The sequence below is a fragment of the Protobothrops mucrosquamatus genome, unplaced genomic scaffold (assembly GCF_001527695.2).
Source record: "Protobothrops mucrosquamatus isolate PMUCROS unplaced genomic scaffold, P.Mucros_1.0 scaffold942, whole genome shotgun sequence".
In the NCBI taxonomy this organism is placed as follows: Eukaryota; Metazoa; Chordata; class Lepidosauria; order Squamata; family Viperidae; genus Protobothrops; species Protobothrops mucrosquamatus.
This window is the reverse complement of record NW_015387190.1, coordinates 498314-511477: the sequence shown is the minus strand read 5'-3', so window position 1 is coordinate 511477 and position 13164 is coordinate 498314. Positions and strand designations below refer to the sequence as shown.

Genomic DNA, 13164 nt, shown 5'->3' with positions numbered 1-13164 from the left:
ATGGAATGATGTGAAAAAGCCAGCAAGATGTATGCTATCACCTTGTTTAATCTAGTCATTCATTTCTCTTTGCTTTTGCTTTTTTCTTTTTCTTTTTGTTCTTTAACAAAGCTGATGTGCCTGAAGGAAGGAAGGAGAGAGAGAGAGAGAGAGAGAGAGAGAGAGAGAGAGAGAGAGAGAGAGAGAGAGAGAGAGAGAGAGAGAGAGAGAGAGAGAGAGAGAGAGAGAGGTACTAAATTTTCTGGGCGGCTTTCTGCATACCAATAATTGGGGAATTATTCAGTATAACGCCTAGATCATAAATGAAGAGGGGCTAAAAAAAATTTCTTTTTTTATGAGAGACTTCCAAGCAAGCACATTATTAGGTCTAGAAAGCCCCCAGGCATGCAAAGTCTTTGCCCTCATTTGTGGAATTTTGTGGAAGTCTCATTTCTCTTCGTGTTAGCGATGGAAGAGGGAATTAGTCTGGAATCCCTACATGGGCATAAAAGGCCGACATCTGAATGCCATTGAACCTTTTCTAGACTGACCCAGGTGCAAACCGCCAGTCTGAGAAGATTCCTGCGTTATAGGCATGAGCAATAAAATAGTTAACTGAACGCTTCACCTGTGGATCTGGTTGCTGGCGCCTGACGTTAATCGGTTTGCACCTGGGAAAAATTGTCCCACCCCACAACTTGGACCCTCCGTAACTCACTTGAAATGCAGTTCGAGATACATCCTCTAACAGTGGCCCAGAAAGAATGGGACTAGGCTCACGAGTAGAGAGGAGGTTGCAGATGTGATGAGGATTTAGCAGCCCTGCAAAATTGCATACGACAGTGCGGCGTTTGTGACTTGGTTCTTGCTTTCTGGGAATTCCTGGTTTAAAATTGTGTTCAGACCAAGTACCGATTTGAGGATGCTCTGGGCAGCTTTTCCTTCCGGTCCTGTGGATGTGAATCTATTCTAAATGGATGGGTGGATGTATCATGTCTTGTGCCCACCCGGTCCTTAACAAGAAAGCCAGTTGCAAACACTCACCTATTATAGGCAAATTATGTTTTGCTTCTTTAATTGCTCTTTTCCAATCGGGGCAGCCAAGAAGGCTCTCGTCGAGTCAATTAACGTAGTAGGAAGTGGAGGTCAAGAGCTGACGGCACCCCGTGTCTTGCAAAATGATCTTTGATAGAGATGAAAGGTTGGGAGTCCTTATTTTTAAGAACTATTTCAGCATAATTGTTCAGGGTACGACCTCAGTGATGTTTCTGCAAGTGCTCTTCTTAGCTGTGAGCCTGCTTAATAAAGTTCTGCTTTATTTGGCTCAACGGGAATTGATGCGGGCATCTCAGGATGTTGCTGAGTTGGTTCCTCGCTGTGGTTTCTGTTTGTGGTGCCCTGCGCTCTGGGTCACAGCCACAGAGCTGAGCCTTGGGGTAACCGGTCCTTAGGTGGCAGCCAAGATAAATGCTTTGGTCTCTTTCAGCTTTCAAATAAATGCCACCGTCTGAAGGATGGTTGTGCGTCTCCACAGGAGAAGTCTCTGTCCTGTGACATTAGCACTTAAGGGGTCTCCCTCTTTGGCTTGAGCATAATGCCTTCTCATTTCTTCTCCTATTACTTCAGATCACATCGCTTCCCTAAATGTTTGCTCTGCTGTGCCAGGCTACCCAACAGTGCAAATCAATCAAAATCTTTTCAGCAGAACTCTGCCTGCCCAGAACATCGCGTGTCACTCGATGTGCATCTGTCTTGCAACTAGTTTAAAGATGTTATTCATTTATGGTTCCATTTATTTTTACATTTGTAATCTGGCCTTGCCTCTCAGTTGCTTACAGTTACATGCGTAGAAATATTAGGCACCCATCCAGGCGGAAGCCAGAATGCCATCTTCGTGCCGATGACCTGAACTGTGAAATTTAAGTCATATGCATGATGGGACTGTCCCATTAACTTGCCCTATTTGTGTGGCAACATGGCGTCCACGGAAACAGGCTTGGCCACCGAAGGGCAGCAGTGGATTAACTTGGAAACTCAACTGTTTTCGGAGCTTAAATCTAAGGAAACTCTTGTAATAACTCACTTGAATGTCAGGCAATTTCCCTGAATAACTGGGATTCGGGAGGGAGCCAGAACTGGAATGAATGGATGCAGTGAAGCAGATGAGAATACACCTGCATTATTATCATCATCATCATGAAGATCTGTAGTCATGGCAGCTTCCCCCCCCCAAAAAATAGAACTTTTGATCAGTTTCACCGTGAACCATAGTCACAAAGTACAATTCAATCACAATCCCCGGGTGCATCAAATTGCCGATGAAGAAAAGGATCCGTTAAAATTCTTTCCAGATAGAAATTGCAGCCAGTATTATTCTGTGCTGATCATTTTTCCGGAATGGTATAAGCTCTCCTGTTGGAGCAGGGGGACAGACTAGAAGACCTCCAAGGTCCCTTCCATCTCTCTTTATTCTGTTATTCATTTTCAGCAGGAGTTTAACATTTCTGCATTCTCTATGTACCTCTGGCTTTTAACTCCAGGTTTAGCCTTGTTATCTATGCCAAGAAGATCTGGAGATAATTGAAGTACAGGTACAAAAAGTCATTTATTAGTTTCTCACCCTAACACTGATGATGCTACCTAGTTTGGGTCATGAAACATCTGCAAGAATACAAGCAAGCTCAGAGAGCATCAAGGACCTCTCACATCAACCCTGAACTGCAAATATTCTCCTTTATTTATTAGTTTATTTAACATTTCCTTGCAGTTCTGTTCTGAAGGTGATACAACTGTAGACGTGAGAAGGAAATAGTGTCACACACATACCCCCTGACAACTTTAATGCCACCATATTGCAGGATACAATTGCCAGATGGAACCAAGATATGTTTTTAGGTCAATGAGGCAGATAAATATTTTTTCCCCTCCGCAGCTTGTTTGTTTTTGGAGCAAAACAGGTCTGCTGAATAGGGAACATATTGGAAATCACCATTCCTCCCGTATCCAGGGCAGAAGCTTGTTTAGCGTTCATGGCTTAGTTAATCTTTCATTAGGTCCAGAATTATCCTTTTGCTGATCAGGCCGCCGAACAATTTGCTGATATTACTGTTCTACCTTTGAAGCTGATTACGTGGAAGGGACCATGTTTATATATATATATAGGATTGACAAAAGCTAAGTTGTATTTATTAAAAAGTTTTTTCTATCCCGGAGTTCAGTGGCACTATTGTATTTTAATGAATATTCCTGGGATTCAAGTTTTTAAGATTATTAGAGATTATATGTATGTATACACACACACACACACACACACACACACACACAATACTTCTTCTATCTGCTTAGATTTCTAAGGAACAACCAGACTTCAGTTTAAAAGCTTTTTTTCCCCCGTACCGTTGGGATAATCCTGAGATTGCATTTCAACATTATATATCATGTTTAATCTTGGCAATGGCCTTGAGGTTTGAATTTCTGAGCTATTATTTTTATTTTCTATACTTCCACAAGGTGCCTGAAGGAGGTGAATGGTCTAAGAACGTCACCGATTGGTCAAATGTGAGGGACTCTCTCCTGTTCTGAATTATGAAGTGGATTTTTCATTTCCAGTTCATAATTAGTATTTATAGCTACTCAGACTCGGTATTTTCCCCTTAGGTTTCCAGCAAACACAGTTTATCTTGATCCTCATTATATTTAATTTACAATTTCTGCTAGGTTTTGATACCATATGGTACTGGCTGTTTTTTAAAAAACCATTAAAAAAAAACAAGTGATTGTTATAGGCAACACAAGGTGTCATGTGATAAATTTGCCAAAGATATCTTAAAAGATGCGATACTAATCAAGTCTTAAGAAGAAACACAGGCAACCATCATTCCAGGATTTGGCGGTCATACATTTTTGCAGCCTTACTCTAGTTTAAAATAATACTTTTTAGATGGATTTAATTATGTACTACAGTTCTACACCACCCACCCCGTGCATCCCTTTGATTGATTTTCAGGATGTTAAAGCAAATGACCCTTAAAAAGCAAATCTGTTCGCAATATTGCAAAAAAAAACAACAACCCCACACCAATATTGTTTCGAAGCAAGAATTCTTGCAAATGGCAAAATGGACCATCGAGAAGGCCTCCAGAATCCCACCGTTATTTTTTTTTAAAAAGTTTTATTACAAGTTTAAAGGCATTGCAGCTGAGTCATAAATCAGCATTAAAATACAGCTAACGTAGATCATGGAGGTTCAGAATAGGTTTCCAATCGGCACAGAGTTCTCATGTTAAAGTGCCCTTTCTGTCCTCAGGGGGTAATGAAGGAAGTCAAGATGGCTTCATGTATGTATGTAAAACCCATGTTTTACATACATCATAAGAAACATGTGGTTGTGGACACCATTTTGAGTTCCTTGCTTCAGCTGTGGATAGCGTTCCCTCCTTCCTTCCTTCCTTCCTTCCTTCCTCCCTCCCTCCCTCCCTCCCTTCCTCCCTTCCTTCCTTCCTTCCTTCCTTCCTTCCCTCCCTCCCATGAAAATGCATTTATTTCCCTTCCATTCCTTGCAAAGACAGCTGCAACACTAGCCCCCAAAGAATTCGATATAGTTAAGTAAATAAATCATACACTAACCTAAGTTCATTGTTGGTTTTGTGCGGCTGGGAAGTTTATTTCAAGACAAAAATTTTAGCCTATTACGAGGCTCTCTCATTTGGCACCTGCCAGGAGCAGAGGTGACTTTTTTGCATTCTTCTGGCAATAAATTACACTTGCTTTTAAAGAAGAAAAAAAAAGAATAAGGTCGTCTCTATATAATTAGCTTGAAATAGTTAAATTGTCGGGATAATCAAGAAGAGCAATTTATTAAAAAATGGATTTATTTTCAAAACCCCTTGCTATTCCCTGCCCTCTCATAATACGATTTATCTGGAGGAATGCAAAACATATAAAATGAATGCGAAGACTAACCTTAAATATTAAGTTGCTATGATGACCACATATCGCAAATCAAATGCAACCTGCAGCTTTTGGGTCTGCATTTGTCTTGCATTTGCTGAGCTCTTGTGTTTTTTGTGCTGTAGGAAAATGTATTTCTTATTTTATTTTTTAAAGTTAGCTTGGGACAGCCTGAGAAATACAGTACGGTGTTCTTCTTCTTTTCCTGAGGAATCTTCACAGCCACTTGGGGCTAGTTCACACAACTAAAATGGAATTCTCGGCGCATTGCCGACGCAGCAGTATTCGTGTAGCAAGTCAGCAAAGAGAGAATAGCTAAACAGTCATCCATTCCCTTATCTTGCCGAGTGTGAAGTGGCGTGAATTTTCTTCTCCGTTTCATTGTGTGCTGAAAGATGAGCTGGGTGATTGGCATTCAATGAGCAGATCTGTTCACGAAGCTGTATCTATGTTCCTTATTCTTTGCAACATCCATGAAAAGTTTCTTTTTTTCCATCCTAGCATTTTCCCACAAGTGCAGAGTCTGCTTTTCTCAGATCAACCTAGCATTGATCCATTGCTTGCGACAAGAATGGATTGAATTGTCGCTCGAGCTGTATGGACTGGCCGAAGGTCACCCAGCCGGCTTTCATGCCTAAGGCAGGACTAGAACTCACCATCTCCTGGTGATTGGCCCAAGGTCACCCAGCTGGCTTTCATGTCTAAGGCAGGACTAGAACTCGCCATCTCCTGGTCATTGGCCCAAAGTCACCCAGCTGGCTTTCATGCCTAAGGCAGGACTAGAACTCGCCGTCTCCTGGTGATTGGCCCAAAGTCACCCAGCTGGCTTTCATGCCTAAGGCAGGACTAGAACTCACCGTCTCCTGGTGATTGGCCCAGAATCGCCCAGCTGGCTTTCACGCCTAAGGCGGGACTAGAACTCACAATCACCTAGTTTCTAGCCTGTTGCCTTAACCACTAGGCCAAATGGACTCTCTCTCTCTCTCTCTCTCTCTCTCTCTCTCTCTCTCTCTCTCTCTCTCTCTCTCTAATAAATAATTAAATTAAATTAAATCTATGTCCTTATTAAATTTGATAAGTTCTGTCGAACACACAGACGAGTGAGGAATTCTGGGAGTTGAAGTCCACAAGTCATAAAAGGGCCACGTTTGAAGACCCCTGGTATAGGGTCTCCTCCTTGGGTTGGACTAGATGACCTTCAAGGTCCCTTCCAGCCCTAGGATACTACGCCCAGTGTTCATGGACACCGAGGAGGTCAATTCTACAATTCTATTTAGCATCCATTTGATCTGCTGTTTTAGGTTCCTACTCAGATGTAGTCTTTTGTCTTGCAAATTCCACCCTTAAGGGAACAACCACTGGTTTTCTGGCCAGGTAAATGATGTAAATTAACTGATTCCCACCTGGAAGTTTGTCTGGGAAGAGGATGTGGGGCTTGTTTCTCCTTGAAAAACTTTGAAAGCCTAATTGTTCATGCTGTCCAACTACAGTGCTGGTTCCCTTTCATTGTGCAAAATTGCACACTCTTGGAAGTCGTGTATTTGATATCAAAGCGCTTTTAAAAAATTATGAAAAGCTACCTGAACGTTCTTTGGATAAAATATGTCTCACAGCTATATATATATATATGTATATATTCAAGTTAAAAGCTATGACGATGTGTGCAGCTGTTTCATTTCTGGGAAAGGAAAAAGAAAAAAGAAAAGAAAGAGAAAAAAGTCTCTCGCTGTGCATGAGGGGAAAGTCGGGTCAGTGACAGTCTGAACTTCCAAATTGCTTTTTGAATGCAAAGAGTTGTTAGAAAGCGAGTTCAGAACAGGGGACAAAAATTATCCCTGCTTTTGAGGTGAGCCGCTGAGTTGTAACTGGAAAGTGCTAGAATATGTGGCTTAATTTTCCATAGCGTTTCAGTATTTGCAATGTTTTTCAAAATGTCTCTCGGATGAAGAATTTGGTCCCTAATGGCACGAGTAGTTCCTATCCAAAGAGCTGAGCTCATCTCTACATTTGTGGTTCTGCTAGCAAATAATATTCATTTGCCAGCAAAATAACTGACACACAAAAATCCTACCCAAACAGGCAGCAACAGTTGACTTAAAAGTAAGACTTAAATTGGGTCGGTTTAAGCTAGCCCCATTTCTGTGGGGAGATGTCTCTTAGGCTCTGATGTATCTCCATTTCCATTTCTATCATCTCTTATCTCCATCTCCATCGTCTCCAGATGCAAAGAATCAAGATCATTGGTAAAATTGCAGCATAGGAGATTTATTCATACTTATACAGAAGAATCTGGTCAACTAACAGTTAGCACTAAATTGGTGTTAGATATAGGGAATTCAAGGTGGGCAGAGCTTGGATCTCTTGTGGCAATGCAAGGATTCCAAACTAATGACACATTTAACTCCCCTCCTCCCCAGCTCTGCCTGCTCCTCTCTTACATGTCTATACACAGTAGTGACTCCATTATGGTTTCAAGGCTAACGTCCTTGGTTTCCTGGTGGCAGTAGTCATGCAAACCTCTTAGGTCTTGGGTATGGCCATAAGATGGGTTCTTCCTAGACTGTAATGTCTGTAAGACTGGGATAATTTAACAAATTGCCCCTTGACATCCCTAAGTTTAAGCATACCGATATCTTCCAACTATGGAGAAGTTGACATTGAGGCCACTATATCAAAATGTGGACATGGACTAGTAAAAACTGGAGCTTCTTCTCCCTTTCCTGGAGAAAGACAGACTGTCTCTTCTTTGGGTCTTCAATGGCTTTCAGACAAGGCCAGGAACATAGTGTTTCAAGATCTAGTTAATTTTTTTTTTTTTTAGAAAACTGTGTTGTCATTTGCAAAGAAAGTACCATTGACTGTTATTCTTTGTGCATGAATACGTACCACCGTTGGTCTTCTCCACGTCTCTCTGATTCATCAATGAGCACTTGATGGCACGTCCAAACTCATTTGGGAACGGCGTCTTCTGGGAATAAAAATATGTCAAAAAGAAAGTGGACATCTAATTATAAGATCTTTTCTGAAATATGAAGTGTTATTCATCGGTTAATAACTATTCCTTGGTTGACCTCCTGCGAGCCGATCATGAAACATTTTGACGTGTTGAATATAACTGAACAATGCAGCATATTCAATATAATAAGTACATTAGTCCTCCGTTAGATAAAGGGCTACTGTTATTCCACCGTTGTGCCAGGATTCAAAGGAAATATATTAAGTCCTTATCAGCCTCATCTTAACTCTACAAGTTCGGAAACCATTATCAGATGACTAATTTTGCTAATAGGGTGCTTCTAGTACATAAGATGAATGGAAATGAAATAAGCATTGATGCTGGACACTGTTGTTCTCCCTGCAATTAGTAGTAAGCAGCTAATGAAGCCTGGCCTCTATCCACTTTGCTGCTGTCATTCCATCTCCCCTACTCATCTATTTAGGCACAAAGAGATTCTCGAAGCATGAATGGCTAGAAGTCAGCCCAGGTCCTCACTGGTTCTTTGGTTCCTTTTGAAGTGGTGGAAGAACTGAAAAAAAGAAAGAAGAAAAAACAATGTTTGGGAATGAGAGACAGAGGTGAATGCATTGCCGAATTAAAAGTGTCTTTCTTGGCCTCTCCACATTTTACTCCATTCTAATCATTCCCCTGCTTGAAAAAAATAAAATAAAAGAATATAATGCTACATTAGAACCTGAGCATTGAAGTTGGGAAGGATCCGCACACATTCATTGAATATTTTCTTGTTAGAATAGGAAGAGAGAGATGTTCCATCTCTCCGTTCTGCCCCAGTTCTAAAAACGAGGTCCTTCTCTATTCAGTCCTACGGGCATAAAGCGGGTATATAAATTGCGGGAAATCCATCCTAAAAGCGGATTGCCCCATAAAAAGAATAAGCCACATCCTTCAACCATTCACGTTTTCTCGTGGATAAATATGGCGCTCCATGAAAACGCGCAAGAATATTGGTCCATTTGAAACGGAATGCGAATGTAACGTTTCCCTTTAGTCCTTAATAACGCTGCTGCCTTTATCAATTTCAGTTATTCTGGCAGTATTGCTGTTCTTCAGAAACAAACGTTAATCTATTCTGAGGCCTAGCGTGGGTACCCTCTTTCAGTCTCGTCATAGAATCCAAGGGCTGGAAAGGGACCTTGGAGGTCTTCTAGCCCAACCCCCTTCCCTAGGCAGAAGCCCTTGTTCCATCTTGGACAAACAGTTGTCCGATCTTGTCTGGAAAATCTCCAGGGATGGAGCACCCACAATTCTAGGAGGCAAACTGACTAACCATTCTCCCCGTCAGGAATTGCTTCTTGCCTGGCCTTCATCTTCTCTGCGTGGTGAGAATTCCACATCAGGAGGCAATCACGCCGACCCTCCGGAAAGTGCCTGCATTGCTTTGGATGGGATCCTTCTTTCCAATCCTCACAGTCCTTCTCCAGCACTGATGATGTTACCTAGTTTGGGTCACGAAACGTCGGCAAGAAAACAAGCAAGCTCAGAGAGCACCGAGGACCCCATAATCCTTCTCTCTTTCGTGGATCTTCACCTTACAAACATGGCTACCGTAGGTCAACAGTCTGAAGCCAATCAAACTGGCCACAGGGTCATGCTAGCTAAGCCACGGTTCCAGTTCCGTGGTATTTGCAGCGATGTTTTTTGGGAAATCCATCCCCCTCCCCCTGTGTGTATCCCAAATTACAATATTGTTCCACTCAAGATACAAAGGAGTCAAATTTACCATAAAGTGTTTTGTTTTTTTCACCCTCTGCTTTGTTACAATAGATGTTTGCGCTGGTGATGGAAGGATTTGAAATATTTCAGCTGCTACTTCTAAATTGCATTAACTTATAATTTGGGGTTTTATAATGCTAAGCTGCCTTAATGTATAGTGTTTGATGAGCCGGTTTGGATTTGCATTGGTTTAGACATGGTTTAATTTTCCTTCCCTTTGCAACTCTTTTATTGCCGTTTTTATTTTTAGCAATCTGTTATTATTCTCTTGTTCATGTAGGGAAATAATACTGTGTTTTCCCCAAATGAATAGCTCGAAGCAATAGCAATAGCATATTGGTATTTTAATTTACTTATTAAATACACGCACTGAATTTTTTGAAAAGAGCCAGGGCGAAGTTGGCAGGATTGCCCCCCTCCCCTTCTGCCATCTTTTTTTCTGAAGTGTCTGAGGATTGCATAAGCTAAATTATTTACAGTTTGTCGATTCACAAAAGAGAAGCCGATTTGGGTTATTTACTTTTCCGATAAGGAAAGAGGATTGAAATTGTTGTGATCTGCTGCTTTGTTAATTTCATTCCCGTTCACCAGTGTATGTAAAAAAATAGGTTTTATTTCTTTAAAAAAAGAACTCGCTTGAAAGCCTCTATTAAGATCGCACAGAACTTATAAGAGTAAACAGAACATGAAAAGATCCTAAAAATATAAATCAGCAAGTGGTTGATAAAAATAGAAGTGCTTGGTAGCGGGGAGGGGAAAAAAAAAGAATTTGCTTTGCTTCCAGTGACAGGAAACTTCAAGTACAATATACATTATGGGTATCTACAATGGAATGGCCTGGAGCCCTGCCAGTCCTAATTGGGAGCAGAGAACAGTGAAGATGGATCCCACCACCCATCAACCTCTTATGTTCAATACAAATGATGGTCTGGGTGAATGGACTGCTAGAAGGGACTGGGGTTTGTGGAGTGGAGAACGGGGAGGACGATAACCGTGGGGTCCTTGGTGGTCTCTGAGCTTGGTTGTATTCTTGCAGACATTTCATTACCCAGCTAGGTAACATCATCAGTGCAAGTGAGTGTGGGGCTTGTTCACTGTTTATATACAGTTCCCTGCCCCGCCAGTGTTGGTGGCATTGAACTTAGGCTGTTGTTTACAGCTGGATGGATGGATGGATGGATGGAGGGATGGATGGAGGGAGGGAGGGAGGGAGGGAGGGAGGGAGAGACAGACAGACAGACAGACAGACAGACAGACAGACACATGTGGGGTCCTTGGTACTCTCTCATCTTGGTTGTTTTCTTGCAGACATTTCATTACCCAGCTAGATAACATCATCCGTGCTGTTGTTACCTAGTCTGGGTAATGAAATGTCTGCAAGAAAACAAGCTCAGAGGACATCAAGGACCCCTCATTTCCACCTTGAGCTTCTCCTTGATTGGCATTTAACCCCTTGCCGGTCTTCCACCTCCTCTTTACAGGTGCTGATGCCTCAACCAACACCATGACCCCCACGATCGTGATCCCTCCACATAACTCAAGTGCAACCCCTGGGAGCAATGGAGCCATCCTGGAGTGTCTGGCCAATGGCAGGTAAGGTAAACCCAGCCCCCGACGAGAGAGCCAATTTGTTGGGGTGGTTAACGCAACAAGCTAGAAACTGGAAGACGGCGAGTTTGAGTCCTGCCTTGGGCATGAAGCCAGCTGGGTGACCTTCGGCCAGCCTCCCTCCCTCAATTCTAAGACAAACCATTTGGAAGATCTGTATTTATTGCTCCGTACGACTTTCTTTAGTCAGTTTTGCAGCCAACTTTATTTTTTGCAACCTCACCAAAATATGTGTTCTTTTGGCACAGACAGATTTCAAAAATGCATGTATGTATATATATGTATATATGGGTTTTTTGTGTGTATGTATATATGTATATATATGTATACATACACACATTATTTGTAGAACTACTGTCAAACACCAGAGATTTACCTCCTCTGGGCCACTGTTTGTGACAATTATCCAGAGTGCTAACAATTTTTAAAATCAATAATGACTTCTCATTTTGTTCCACATTTTGGGCAAAAAATAAATGTTTGGAAAAGAGGAAATCAAAGTATTGACTGCTGGGCAACTCTTCTACCCAAAATAGTGCTTAATGAAAATTGGGAACTCGCACACTTTCCTTCTGAGCAACTTGAATATCTGGCCTTGATGAAAAGAGGGAAAAGATGCACCCTGGAAGAGAATCTGGAATGCTTCGAGGGCCAGCTTTTCCTATGAAAGCAGAGATTTCAATTATTTCAATTATTTATAATTGAATTATAATGGACGTATTTCTCAATACGGATGTACCCCCTGAGTCGCATTTATTTTTACCATCCTTCCCTTAGGCAAAACAAACCATTAGCATGAAGAAGTAAAATTACCATTTATAATTAAATGTGGTCGCTGGACGTCAGTTGAGCCTGCCCTACTGGTGGACAAAATAAAAGAACAGCAGATGTTCAGAGACTTCAGCGAATGTTTGAACTTTCTCTGTATTTGTTTACTGAGATGCTCAATCAGGGGTGTCCAGCCTTGGCAACTTGAAGACCTTACAGATTTAAAAACTCCCAGAATTCCAAAGCCAGCACAGCTGGGGAATTCTGGGAGCTGAAGTCCACAGGCCTTAAAGTTGCCAAGGTTGGAGACCCCTGCACTATATCATTCTTCTCTCTTGGGGGAAAGAGGAGATACAGCTTGTTATGCATGCCCTAATCTAGCCTTCTCCCCTTACTACTAGGATGATCCCCCTTCTATTGCCAGTATTAGAGCAACACTCAACTGTCCAGTTATCTTCTGTACCTGGAAGGGAAATAGGTCAAGGAGCAAAGGTCTTGGACTCTGACTCTGTTGCTATCTCCCCCATTCTGATATCCTTTAGAATACCTTGGATATCAGCTGTCATGATTCTCAAGTAGCCTGGTTCTACCAGGCTGGGGGTTATGGGTTTTGTAAGACCAACAGCTCTGGAGGACATCTTCTTATGAAAGGCTATTTCCCTCCCTCCCCACCTTTTCTTTTTTCTTTTTGCTGGATATTTTTGCAGAAGATCTGGGAGCTGCTTCTGACTTTCTTTCTAAGCAACTCATTCTCTGCACACCTGTGGTTCTTTCTTAGCGGGATGATGCTAACGTCATAACTTACGTCAGAGCAATAACGGGCACATGTTTTTTTTTCCCCCTCCTAGCCCCATTGAGAAATTAAGTATCACCTGGAAGAGGAATGGGAAAATCCTCAATGGGATCGGCAGCCTGGGCAGACGTCTAGCTATCACGAACCCAACTTCAGCTGACATGGGAATGTATGTCTGTGAGGCACAACTGAACGACAGCCCCATCCAGCCTGAAAGAGCTAACACCTTCCTGTCTATCCTGGGTAATGCTGGTTTCTTTCCTTTTTCTTTTTTTTCATATTAAGCATCTTAAACCAAAGGATAATAGCCAGTTGAAATAGTTATTGTAATATG

The 13164-nt window shown here is 41.9% G+C and overlaps 1 protein-coding gene across 1 annotated transcript in view; it reads left to right on the top strand.

Moving 5' to 3' along the window:
• Window positions 1-13164, top strand: part of SDK1 (sidekick cell adhesion molecule 1) — a 262656-nt gene that overhangs the window by 105101 nt on the left and 144391 nt on the right. Inside the window, exons 6-7 of the mRNA XM_029284781.1 lie at window positions 11143-11254; window positions 12886-13073. Coding sequence (XP_029140614.1) covers window positions 11143-11254; window positions 12886-13073 — 300 coding nt within the window. The remainder of the gene's footprint in view (window positions 1-11142; window positions 11255-12885; window positions 13074-13164) is intronic.